Source organism: Oncorhynchus mykiss, chromosome 22 (assembly GCF_013265735.2).
Source record: "Oncorhynchus mykiss isolate Arlee chromosome 22, USDA_OmykA_1.1, whole genome shotgun sequence".
Taxonomy (NCBI): domain Eukaryota; kingdom Metazoa; phylum Chordata; class Actinopteri; order Salmoniformes; family Salmonidae; genus Oncorhynchus; species Oncorhynchus mykiss.
The window spans coordinates 5,110,842-5,124,349 of record NC_048586.1 but is presented as its reverse complement, the minus strand read 5'-3'; the positions used below and the strand labels follow the sequence as shown (position 1 = coordinate 5,124,349).

The window sequence follows — 13,508 nt, the reverse complement described above, 5'->3', positions numbered from 1 at the left end:
TGCAAAACTATAGCTTGTTAACAAAAAATGTGTGGAGTAGTTGAAAAACAAGTTTTAATGACTCAGGACATCAGCGCAGAGGAAGGAAGTTCCGGACTGTGGACCGTCGTAGGAGGTTCCGGACTGTGGACCGCCGTAGGAGGTTCTGGATTGTGGACCGTCGTAGGAGGTTCGGGACTGTGGACCATCGTAGGAGGTTCCGGACTGTGGACCGTCGTAGGAGGTTCCGGACTGTGGACCGTCGTATGAGGTTCCGGACTGCGAATCGTCGCCGGAAGCTCTGGGCTGGGAACCGTCGCCGGAAGCTCTGGACTGGGGACCGTCGCCGGGAGCTCCGGACTGGGGACCGTCACCGGGAGCTCTGGACTGGGGACCGTCGCCGGAAACTCTGGACTGGGGACCGTCGCCGGAATCTCTGGACTGGGGACCGTTGCCGGAAACTCTGGACTGGGGACCGTTGCCGGAAACTCTGGACTGGGGACCGTTGCCGGAAACTCTGGACTGGGGACCGTTGCCGGAAACTCTGGACTGGGGACCGTCGCAGGGAGCTCTGGACTGGTGCGTGGAACCGGCACAGGTGGCACCGGACTGGTGATACGCACTTCAGGGCGGGTGCGAGGAGCAGGCACAGGACGTATCAGACTGGGGAGGCGCACTGGAGGCCTTGTGCGTGGAGCCGGCACAGGTGGTACCAGACTGGTGTCACACACTTCAGGGCAAGTGCGAGGAGCGGGCACAGGATGTACCGGACTGGGAAGGCTCACTGGAGGCCTAGTGCGTGGAGCTGGCACAGGTGGTACAGGACTGGTGAAACACACCTCAAGGCGAGTGTGCAGAGCTGGCCCAGGACGTACAGGGCTGGGGAAGCTTACTGGAGACCTGGTGTGGAGCCGGCACAGATTTTACCAGACTGAGAGCACGCTCCTCAGGATGAGTACGGAGAGCTGACCCAGGTGGCATCAGACTGATAACACGCTCCTTAATGCGAATATCGTGCCTCAGTCACCAACACAACAACTCTCTCATTTCTCTCCCTCCCAATTTCTCCATCAACCCACTGACGGTCTCTGACTCTCTCCGTTCACTCTCCTCCAATTTCTCCATCTTCTCCCAGATTGGCTCCGGTTCACTCGTCTCCGTATGCCCCCTCCAAAAAAACATTTTTTGGGCTGTCTTTTGGGCTTTCTTTGTGGCCGCGAACACCGGTGTCGTCGCTGTCCTCCCTCTCTCCTTGCGTCTGCTGCCAGGATTTCCTCCCAAGTCCAGGATCCCTTCCCATCCATGATCTCGTCCCAAGTCCAGGATACCTTCTCCTCCTGGGCATGCTGGTTGGTCCTGGTGTGGTGGGATCTTCTGTCACGATCGTCGTAAGAACATTCGAACCAAAGCATAGCGTGAAATCGGTTCGTCATTTTTTATTAGAAGTGAACCGCACAACAAAACAATAAAGAGCAATCAACACGTGAAGCTATGGAGTGCTCACAGGCAACTACACATAAACAAGATCCCACAAAACACAGTGGGGAAATGGCTGCCTAAATATGATCCCCAATCAGAGACAACGATAAACAGCTGCCTCTGATTGTGAACCATACCTGGCCAACATAGAAATAAAACAACCTAGATTACCCATCCTAGCCACACCCCGACCTAACCAAAATAGAGATTTAAAAAGACTCTCTATGTTCAGGGTGTGACAATATCTCTCGGGGATGTGCTTATTGGGGCAGTATAGTTAGGCCCTGTCCAGAATAAACCCTAACCCCTCATCCCTAGTCACTTATGTACGTATAACTACTTGAGAGGTGTAAGGAGTAGAGTGAATGCACTTTGAAGTAAATCTCTGCTCTGTTAAAAGTACACTGAAGAAAAGCTATTTTATTGATCATAGTGAATTAGGAGTATAATTAAAACAGGTTACAATTTCCCACCAACATTAGACAACTATACAGACAGCCCTTCAATTGCTGAAATAAATAAATCAAATCAATTATGAGAATAATCAGATTAACCAATACCTGACACAGACATTGTGGTGTAGTGGGAAGATCGGAATACCTTGAACCGGGTGGTTTTGATGTTCAAATCCCAGGTGAGGATGTTGAATAATAATTACTGTATACATGCACAATGTAAACATGTGTGTCAAATATATAGTGTGTGAGGGTATCCCTAACCTTGCCAACAGACAAAGAGATGTCACTGGTTCACCAATCAGGGTCTTGACTGGCTTAGCAACAGTTACAATGTGTAATGAACCACTTCTTGGGGGGGGGGGGGGGGTGTCTTTGGGACCATTAGGCGATGTCCTGACAACTGATACACAGAAATGTTCCCATAAAATGTGTGAACATTCGTATTTTATCTTCTGTGTATGTTTGGTGAAATAATCTCCTAACCCTCAGAAGACTGGACACTTGAATGTTCTTGCAACATTCCCATGAAATGTGTCTAGAACGTTAATATTGACAATATGTTCTGAGAACATGGCAACTATGTTCTGTGTATGTTTGGTGGGGTGTCGATGGAATATTCTCCCAACCCACAGAAAATTGGACACATGACTGTTCTTGCAACGTTCCCATGAACATTAACATCGTTCTAGAACATTAATATCTTAAATTCTGAGAACATGGTAACCGTGTTCTGGATAAGATGTATTTGACATTAAGGGGATGATCTCTAGGAAGCATTCCTTGCACATCTTGGAAACATTCCAAAGATAGCGTTATTAAATGACCTACTGTAATGAAATTCCCTCTTAAGGGAATGTTTTCTAAAGTTATGGAAATGCTTCCCAAAAAATGTATTCACTCACTGTCCCACAAAATCATCCTGTTGTCCCACATTCGGGTAGTCTAAATGTGGTCATCCTAGTCAAAAATCGTAATCAAACATGGGCTTGTCTTGAGTCTTGCATGGCCCAATCAAAAAAGTGGTTGTCTTTTGATACAGCAAATACTCCCAAAGGGGTTCAAGGAACGTTCAGTCAAAAAGTTGGGACGCTGTTGCTTGTTGATACGAGTTAGCATGGCGATCAACATTAAAAAGATTGCGGTAGTTAAATGCTTTTCTCTCCCTCCCTGATCCAAATGTCTCATTTGCATATGACTTTAGGAACGTAGTTGTGAAGGGTACAGTCCTGTCTTGGCCATCAAAACTACTGCAGAGGCAGGACATCTGGAGATACTGTGCTGGAGAAGGGGGCCAGTGACCCCCTAACAGTACTAAGTCCAAATCCATAATTCACCTCTTCCTCCACAGTCCCCGGAACAGTTTGAGCTCCTTGGACGTGACTTGTGAATGTTCAGGGTATTCTTTATAGCCAGCATGAAAGTGCAAGACAAAATGTGCAGACTTACAGTGTTTCAAAGGTGAGAGGCTCACTGTAAACTATTTGGACAAGGCCACCATTATCCCTGACTATGACATGAAAGGGTCAGTGTCGCTTTCATACACACAAAGGGATACTTCGGGATTTTGGCAGTTTTTATCTACTTTCCAGGAGTCAGATGAAGTCGTGGATACCAATTTTATGTCTCTGCGTGAGGATTACTAACTAGCATTTGCCCAGTGACTGGAAGTCTATGGGTATCTGCTCATTGCGCTAATGCTAGTTAGCATTAGCTTGCGAAACTACCTCTAACTTCCTTCATACTGGACACAGAGACATAAAAAGTATGGTGTACCAGTCCTACTTAGCGAGACAGGTCAAGACAAGTTGATGTTGTAATGAAGATCAATAATAGACCACAGATAAATACTTTCTCGTTACAATGAACGTGCATTTGATCACTTAGAAGATGAATGCATCAACTTAATGAGTACAGTAGTAAGCCAATCATACCACGGCAATTCTATTTTCAACAGTGAAATATAATACTTAAATGGTGCTAGTAGTCCCATCTCAACTTCTTTTCTGGTTAGATGATCAATCCCTAAACTCAAGTGACTTCTGTAAGTGCTTTGCTTGACCTTTTCCTACTCCTCTCACAAATTATACAAAATGACCCTATGTTGTGTCAGTATCAGATGCACACACACATACTGTCAGTACAGGATCTCTCACTCTGTTAAAGATGCACTCTCAAACTTTTGTATAATTTCAGACAGTCGTTTTGAAAGGGGTGCTCACGAGCCAAAACTAGCCCCCTTTATTTGTTTACTAAGTCATCCAATTGTGTACTACACCATTCATTTGGTGTGATATGAATGTAACAATTTGTATGATATCATACACATTTTGCAAATTGTGTGATATGTTACAAATCCAAATCATGCAATATGCTAGAATTTGTTGGGGCTTAAGATCTTCCTTTTTCACTTTTGGCCTTTGTCTCTTTCTTGGTCACTCTGACATTTCACAGGCCCCGAAGGAACAGTCAGTACTTTACAAGGGCTTTGCTCTCAAACTGAGTCATGTACCAGATTTCCTTCAGCCTTACAGCCCAGAATTTCCTCTTTTACACAGTCCTGTCCATTTCATTCCCATGTTCACAAATAGAGTTTCATTGGTTTAATTCCTTCCCTCTGCATTTTCTCCAGTCTTTTGCTCTTTGATTCTATGTTTTGATGTTAGATACACAGCGTGTTGCATAGTTGGTGATTCAAGAGATCAAAAAGAAGAAATTCAATGCTCGAGTTTATTAGAAAGTCTAATTCATTTTTATTTCCCCCGTTCCCAGATGAAACACAAAGTTTAGTAAAACAAAACAAAAAACAGCTTGACAAGTACATTCCATATTCAAAAACTGGAACATGTGTTTGAGGCAGTGGTTCCAGAAGTGCATTGACGTTACATGATGAATTCCTTTTGACGCTGAGAAATTGGTTTAACTCATTATATACACACTGCCAGGTAGGACTTGTGTTAGCATCAGCGTGAACTCTGCAACTAGGAGAGTATTTGGCATGGTGAGGGAAAGTAAATTGGGGGATATATCAAATCAAATGTTATTCATCACATGCTTTGTAAACAACATGTGTAGATTAACAGTGAAATGCTTACTTACTTCTATAGTGAAGTAAAATAAACCTATGATGACCCTTTCAAAGTCATTGTGGACCTGTGTGTGTGTGTGTGTGTGTGTGTGTGTGTGTGTGTGTGTGTGTGTGTGTGTGTGTGTGTGTGTGTGTGTAAATAACGATTTATTGATGATCTCTGTCCCAAGATGGTCATACACATACATTTTAATTATAAAACCTTATTCTCATGAGTTTATTATTTTATGTTAATAAACATATGGTGTAACTGTTGCAGAATTTTTTACATTACAAACACTGGATGTACTCTGCAACTCCTTCAGAGAACTAAAAAACACTATGTAGCACCAGTAGGAAAAATCATGCAGCAAATTGTGTTGCTTTCATTTTGTGAAAAAGACTTCAAGATTGTTTTTGATCAAATCCTGTTCATGGAATCCAGTGCAGCCACCTTTCCTTTGGTATAGCTTTTCTTTGGCCATTTGAATTGGTTTTCTTCCGAATCTCAGAAGAGGAATACGTTGACAATGAATCAATGTCCTCCTATGTTCGTATTGCGGCAATGACTCCTTGGTTGACAGGTGCTGTCGGTGAAAAGCAGGAAAGAACACAAACATGATTTTAAAACAACACCAATTCTCCCTGCATTTTGGAGTTTCCCTTATTTGATCTTGTTCTGAGGGCAGGTCTACCTCGAGGGCAGAATCAAATGTGATTGGTTAACGTTAGTCATGAAATGTAACTGGTTAAGTTTAGGAACGTGATCCCAATTGGCTAAGGTTAGGGTTAGGTGTTGGGTTAAGTTTATAAAATAAATGTTATGGGTAAAGGTTAGGGGTTGTGGTAAGATTCGAAAGAGCAACTTTGCATATAGAAACCTTTGTTACGCCCCCATTCTACCACCAACCTACCACCTAGCGAGCCTTTTCTTCTCTTTCCTTTCATTCTCACTCGTCGCTGTGAGTGCCGCTCGGGGTTTGCGCGGCTTTCATCCAACCAATCCCATGCCTTTTGCCCTCGAGGCAGAGCTGCCCTCAGGACAAGATTGAAGGAAAACTCCACTGAGCATTTATTTACACATACAGAATATTTGCAATAGCATGTCTGTCCCTGAGAAATGAGTTTTAGGTGGATTGACAGATGGAACATGGAACAGGTTTTCAGCAAGGCTATTCTACTGCCAATGTTTGTCTAGGGAGATTACATGGCTATGTGCTCGATTTTATACACCTGTCAGCAACGGGTATGGCTGAAATAGCCAAATCTACTAATTTGAAGTGGTGTCCACATACTTTTTTATATATAGTGTATATCTAACTACAAGGAGGTGAGTTGACAGCCGACGGTTATATTACTAGATAAATACACAGAGTATACGAAACATTATGAACACTTTCCTAAAATGGTGTTGCATTTTGGGTGGTGGACCAGTCTTGATACACACGTGAAACTGTTGAGTGTGAAAAACCCAGCAGCGTTGCAGTTCTTGACACAAACAGTTGCACCTGGCACCTACTACCACACCCGGTTCAACGGCACTTAAATCTTTTGTCTTGCCCATTCACCCTCTGAATGGCACACACACACAATCCATGTCTCACTTGTTTCAAGGCTTAAAAATCCTTCTTTAACCTGTCTCCTTCCCTTCATCTATACTGATTGAAGTGGATTTAACAAGTTCTTAATGTTTTGTATACTCAGTGTATACAGACCAATGACTAAATAGATGGACATATCGACAGTTCGACAGACACCAGCAACTAAATATAATTATTGTACAAATAGACAGACTAGATGAATGAATGGAAAAATAGATGGACAGGCAATAGCAGAGACAGACAAAGACACACACAGATATGATGACTAGCTAGACCCACCTGCTTTTCCACAGGTCTTCTCACACTCCTCTTGAGTTTCGAAGCGATTCTGGTTGCCGCCACAGCCTCCGTACCAGAAGCGTGTGCAGCTCTTGCCGAGTGCATCGTAGTGCCACTTGAGAACAAACTTTGCGCATGCGCCTTCCTCTTTGGGGAGCTGACAGATTTCCACTCCTGTCAAGGCCGCTGTGAGGGAGGCGAGAATAGGCAGGCCAATGAATATGTGTCCGACATGGTTCGAAAACCAGGGTTAAGCCGTTTAGCCAAAGCCTATGCATTGTGCACATAGGAAAGCAAGGACACCGCAGAACACTCTGCTCTGAAAAGGTACACTGTTAGGATATAATACAATGGTGTAGCTAAGGACATGTTTTTGCAGGTGTAGTGTGTACAGAACATGCTTCATGCAGTGGGAATGAACATCGAATGACATCCAACGTCAATAAACATGTTGTCAGTTTTTGTTTGTGGAGACATGTTGGAATTCATTTCAGGATAACACAAAACAGGGACATCTGTTATCCATTGACATGACATCTGTTTATGTTGAATATTTGTCCACGTGTTTTTGGGGATGCCTGTATGATCCAATAGTTGATCCAATGGATATTAATTGCAACATAATAGAGGTGAATATGACATACAACTTGAGAGAAAGCCACCACAAGCCATTCCTTCTTCAAACTCAAGATCTCGAATATAGTTTACAGTACCACAGATCATAATAAGAACTCTCTGCTGCCCATTTAGGCCAAGACCTAGGAAAACTAAGTCTGACAATGAACCACTTAATCAGGCTCATTTTTGCAAAGTTCTCTAGTCCAAAACACAATGAACCATGCAAAGAATAGCCCTCTTCATTAATTTGCTCCACGCTTATGACTTGGCCCAGTCTCAGGGAAGACTAAAGTATAACTTTCCCTTTCTCCATGCTTGGCTTTTCACTCATTCCATACTTCATTCAGAGGCAATGGAGGGTTTATAGCCAGACACAAAGGGAATCTTTGTTTCCAAAGTGAACACAGACCGAGGAAATTGTGTTACGCAATGTATATAACCTGCTACAGTAGAGATTATATATCACTGTTTTCAACGGATCTGGGCAAAAGGACTGAATTTAAATCATGTTTCAGTTGAGAGTCAGAGTTGTCTGCCTGAAACCTAGACATGTTGGTTAGGAGGAAATGCTTTCATGTTTATGTCAGCTGAACCGCAAAGCATTTGGATGACGCACTCAACAGCGATCAAAGCCGGTCATATGTTCTACAGAGGTAGTTGGAATGGATCAGGCTGTAATGTATTAAGATGAGAGACCACAACTAAATGTGAGGCATGTTTTTTCCACCATAGTCTGAGAATAGTGGTCCTTTGTAGCTCAGTTGGTAGAGCCTGGTGCTTGTAATGCCAGGGCAGTGGGTTCGATTCCTGGGACTACCCATGTGTAAATTGTATGCACTAACGACTAAGTTGCATTTGATAAAAGTATCTACTAAATGGCATATGTACAACACAATAGGAATATTGAGTTGTACCCACTTTTGGCCTCAGAACAGCCTCAATTCATCGGGGCATGGACTCTACAAGGTGTCAAAAGCATTCCAAAGGGATGCTGGCCCATGTTGACTCCAATTCTTCCAACAGTTGTGTCAAGTTGGCTAGTTGTGGATCTCTACTCCGAATAGCTCGTTCCATCTCATTCCACAGATGCTCAATTGGATTGAGATCTGGTGACTGGGAAGGCCACTGCAGTAATCTGAAGTCACTGTCATTTTCGTGGAACCATTCCTGGACAATCCTAGCGTTGTGGAATGGGGCATTATCCTGCTGAAAAAAAATATATTTGTAGATGGATACACTGCTGCCGTGAAAGGATGCACCTGGCAGTGATGTTCAGATATCCTATGGCATTCAAACGTTGCTCCACTTTTATCAAGGGGCCCAATGTGTGCCATGGAAACATACCCAACACCCTCACACCACCAGCCTGCAATGTTGACATGCGGAATGATGGATGCATGTACTCATGTGGTTTTCTCCATAGCCTAGTCCTCCCATCAGCATGAAACAGCAGGAACCGGGATTCATCAGACCAGGCAATGTTTTTACACACCTCCATGTCCAGTGTTTTCGATCCACTGCAACTGCAATTCCTTGTTTTTTGCTGAAAAAAGTGGAACTATGTAAGGTCGTGGGCTGCCATACCGCTTTTGTGTAAAGATATTATTTTATGGGTCTTTGGGCACCAATGTTGTACTGGACTGTCAGTTGACTAACTGTAGCCAGTCTGTTGCTTTTTCAGCCTATTTTTTCCTCTTTCTTCAATGACCCTCTTTGACTACTGGCCTGCCATTAGCTGGGTGTCCTTTGGGTGGAGGACCATTCTTGATAGCAGATGGGAAACTGTTGAGCGTGAACATTGGCAGCTCAAAAATGTCCACCAGAACTGTTGCCAGGTAATGTATTTTTAATTTCTCTACTATAAGCCACCTCCAACATCATTTAAAGAGAATTTGGCAGTACGTCCAACTGGCCTCACAACCGCAGACCATGTGTAACCACGCCAGTCCAGGACCTCCACATCCAGCTTTTTCACCTGTAGAATGTTTGAGACCAGCCACCTGGACAGCTGATGAAACTGTGGCTTTGCACAGCCAAAGAATTTCTGCACAAACTGTCAGAAACCATCATCTGCATGCTCATAGTCCTCACTAGGGTCTTGACCTGACTGCAGTTCGGCGTTGTAACCATCTTCAGTGGGCATATGCTCATCTTCGATGGCTATGCTGGAGAAGTGTGCTCTTCACAGATGAATCCCGGTTTCAACTGTACCGAGCAGATGGCAGATGTGGGCGAGTGATGTGGGCGAGTGATGTGGGCGAGTGATTTGTGCCCCATGGTGGTGTTGGCATTATGGTATTGGCAGTCATAAGCTACGGACAATGAACACAATTGCATTTTTTCAATTGCAATTTGAATGCACAGAGATACCGTGACGAGATCCTGAGAACCATTGTCGTACCATTCATCCACTGCCATCACCTTATGTTTCAGCATGATAATGCACAGCCCCATGTCGTAAGGATCTGTACACAATTCCTGGAAGCTGAAAATCTCCCAGTTCTTCCATGGCCTGCATACTCACCAGACATGTCACCCATTGAGCATGTGTGGGATGCTCTGGATCCACGTTTATGACAGTGTGTTCCAGTTCCCGCCAATATCCAGTTCGCACATCCATTTAATAGGAGTGGGACAACATTCCACAGACCACACTCAACAGCTTGATCAACTCTATGCGAAGAAGATGTGTTGTGTGCTGCATGGTTTTCTGATCCACTCCCCTACCTGTTTTTTTTAAGGTATCTGTGACCAACAGAAGCATATCTGTATTCCCAGTCATGTGAAATCCATAGATTAGGGCCTAATTCATTTTTTTTTTAAATTGACTGATTTCCATATTTGAACTCTAACTCAGTCAAATCTATGGAATTGTTGCATTTCTATATATTTTTTTCAGTGTATATTAATGGCTTTACTTACCGGGAGCTGAAAGGATCTCAGTCTGAAGCTGTTCCACTTGTTGCTGAGGTTCTGGTGATGTAGAATAAGAAAAAAAAGAGTTTCTGAAGTCAACCTTTTACCAACTGATCTACAACAACCCATAACACTTTAATTGAACTATATGTCATGGAGCTGTTTTTACAGTGTGATAGCATGATATAATAGATGTTGTGTACAGTCATGATAGGTGACTGGTGTATGTCACATGAAATAACACTCAAGTAACAATATACAAAAGTACCATGGTTAGCTTATCAGCTAGCTAACCAGGTAACATAATATGCATTTGCTTTCAAAAGCATGACATGAGCTATCAGGACTGCTTAAAACAGCTGTTATTAGGCAAAAGACAATCAACAATTGGCTACTTAGTTAGTTTGTCAAATTAGACCAGTCAGGTGCAAAGAGCCTCTACAAGCTTTCAGAAAACCTGGCAACAAGGACCACTCACCTGACCTCATGCAGCGTTTCAAGCACTGGGCTTCAGTCTCGAACCTATTGCCATTGCCTTCACAACCACCATACCAGAACTGGGTACAGATCCCATTCTTTCTGTCAAAGAACCACTTAGCCTGATGGTTTTTGCACGCCAATCCAGGGTCAAAGTCAAGAGAGCATGGGTCTGTGAGCTCGTTAGCTAGAACATGCAAAAACAAGACCAGTCACAAGAGGGGTAAGAGAGAGGAGAGAGGTATTAGTATGGTTATGATGAACATCACCCATCTAAAAGCATATTTGAGTTACTGTGAGCCAGTTGTCAGCCATCACTAAACAGTAAGTAATTCATAAGTAATGAAATTGTTAATGGCTAGAAGTGTTTGAAAAGTGAAAGCAGAACATTTGTTAGGAAATTAAATGTATCTCATTGCTGGTAAATGAAACTCGTGAAAATCAATTAGTGGGACTATTGCACATTACAGTGGTTGAACATCTGCAATTAATATTGTGAGTAGTTTTGAACAGTAAATTGTTCATTGTGAGTCGAGTGGAAAAGGTAGAAGTTGTACAGTAGCATAGGTTTCTATTGGTGAATTGTTGAGATGAAAGAATAATAGCCATAATCAATAAACTGCTCTTCCATTAACGATGTTGCTATCAGAGTTAATACATGTTAATGTTAGTAGATTTTAGTCATTTATTAGGTCTGTGGCTGTGTGATCTCCGTGATATGCTGCGAAACCACCATCTGTACCTAATCCTGTTGAGCCAACTCCACAAGTACCTCTCGGGTAATGCTGAGAAAGTACATGAATTGATCCACAGTCTTGGACTCAAGCGAACCTGTCAAAACCACGCTACGATAAAGTCCTTTCTGCTTTGCACATTACTTAGTACTAGTATAGCATGTTCCTATTGACAATCAGCACAACAGTTTTCAGCTGTGCTAACATAATTGCAAAAGGGTTTTCTAATGATAAATTAGCCTTTTAAAATTATAAACTTGGATTGGCTAACATAACGTGCCATTGGAACACAGGAGTGATGGTTGCTGATAATGGGCTCCATGTACCCCAATGTAGATATTATACAAATAATCATCAGTTTCCAGCTACAATAGTCATTTACAACATTGACAATGTCTACACTGTATTTCCGATCAGTTTGATGTTATTTTAATGGACAATTTCTTTTCTTTCAAAAACAAGGTCATTTCTAAGTGACCCCAAACTTTTGAATGGTAGTGTATTTATATAATATATACAGTATATATCATATGACATGTACATAGATCATTAATATATACAGTATGTCTATAAATAAAACATCAGCAGTCACTATGACAACTATTGTAGATGACCTCCTCGCCTCTTAGCTATTACTACCTTATATTTATACCATAAGGGAGCGCTTGCAGTGGCCTCACACCAAGGCTCAACATGTGAGCAATAAATCTTCATCAATGAAGTTATTTTCCACAAGACATGTTAGACTTTGTAGGTTTTGCACTGAAAAATAGACTGCAGATATTGCAAGTTTACAGCTCTGATGGTCCTGCAACCTACTTATTTTAAGACCGTTTTCAGTCTCTCACAGTAAAAGCTACAGGCACTAAAATAATACTGAAGATATTGTCTGTCAGTGAACAGTTCTGTTGTTTATTAAGTAATATTCTCCTCTGGACTTCTTGGCTCCACACTGAGTATACAAAATATTAGGAACACCTGCTCTTTCCATGATATAGACTGACCAGGTGAAATCTATGATCCCTTATCGATGTCACCTGTCAAGAACTACAACGCTCCTAGGTTTTTCATGCTCAACAGTTTTCCATGTGTATCGAGAATGGTCCACTACCCAAAGGACATCCAACCAACTTGGCATAACTGTGGAAAACATTGGAATCAACATGGGCCAGCATCCCTGTGGAACGCTTTCGACACCTTGTAGAGTCCATGCCCCGATGAATGGAGGCTGTTCGGAAGGCAAAAGGGGGTGCAACTCAATATTAGGAATGTGTTCCTAATGTTTTGTACATTCCGTGTATATTAAAAGCCCATTTGTTATTTTCTTTAAGGCCCACTCTGTGATATTTACAGACATATTTCATATTTTAAACTAATCATATATGAGTGGGCTTTTAACTTGAAAATAATGGAGCATCATGTGTGATAAAGCTTAATGTGCTTTGAAGAGTGATGCTGCTCCATACTGTTGGATTAATTGTAGTAACAACAATGCTGCCAATGAAAATCCAAACACAATGAATTCTCATTAGAGACCATTAGATAGAAACAAAGTGGAAAGCTTCTCAAAATTAGAGGCTGGCTCTTTTAGAGTTTGAATTGCAAGTTCCCATGGGACAAATCAATTATCCTCAACGCCTAATAAATCAGCTAACTGTTTAAAGAAATCCTGGTTTAAATTACGCCAACCATCTTTCTCGCTCGCTCGCACACACACAAATACACACACACACATGACAAGTGTCACTCACCAATCTCTGGTTTGTCCAGTGGTGTAGTGGCTATGATACCAGTCACCTCCATGGGAGCAGCGATATTATGCTCTGCTGCTGCTTCTGTCCAATCAGACATTACATAATAATGGTCAGTGGATTCATTTAAAACAATATTTATGGATGTTGTG

The 13,508-nt window shown here is 42.4% G+C and overlaps 1 protein-coding gene across 7 annotated transcripts in view; it reads right to left on the bottom strand.

Moving 5' to 3' along the window:
* Nucleotides 1-4,637: 4,637 nt before the first annotated feature.
* LOC110501275 (collagen alpha-3(VI) chain) overlaps nucleotides 4,638-13,508 on the bottom strand; it is a 95,813-nt gene continuing 86,942 nt past the window's right edge. For 4 of the 7 annotated variants that reach the window (XM_021578698.2, XM_021578699.2, XM_021578703.2 and 1 more), the window contains 6 exons: nucleotides 13,357-13,440; nucleotides 10,873-11,058; nucleotides 10,401-10,451; nucleotides 6,861-7,046; nucleotides 5,895-6,011; nucleotides 4,638-5,567 (listed from right to left, as the gene is read on the bottom strand). In XM_021578698.2, the coding sequence (XP_021434373.2) occupies nucleotides 5,527-5,567; nucleotides 5,895-6,011; nucleotides 6,861-7,046; nucleotides 10,401-10,451; nucleotides 10,873-11,058; nucleotides 13,357-13,440 (665 nt within the window). In that variant the 3' untranslated portion in view covers nucleotides 4,638-5,526. The remainder of the gene's footprint in view (nucleotides 5,568-5,894; nucleotides 6,012-6,860; nucleotides 7,047-10,400; nucleotides 10,452-10,872; nucleotides 11,059-13,356; nucleotides 13,441-13,508) is intronic. The other 3 variants (XM_021578700.2, XM_021578701.2, XM_021578702.2) reach the window with 3 other exon arrangements.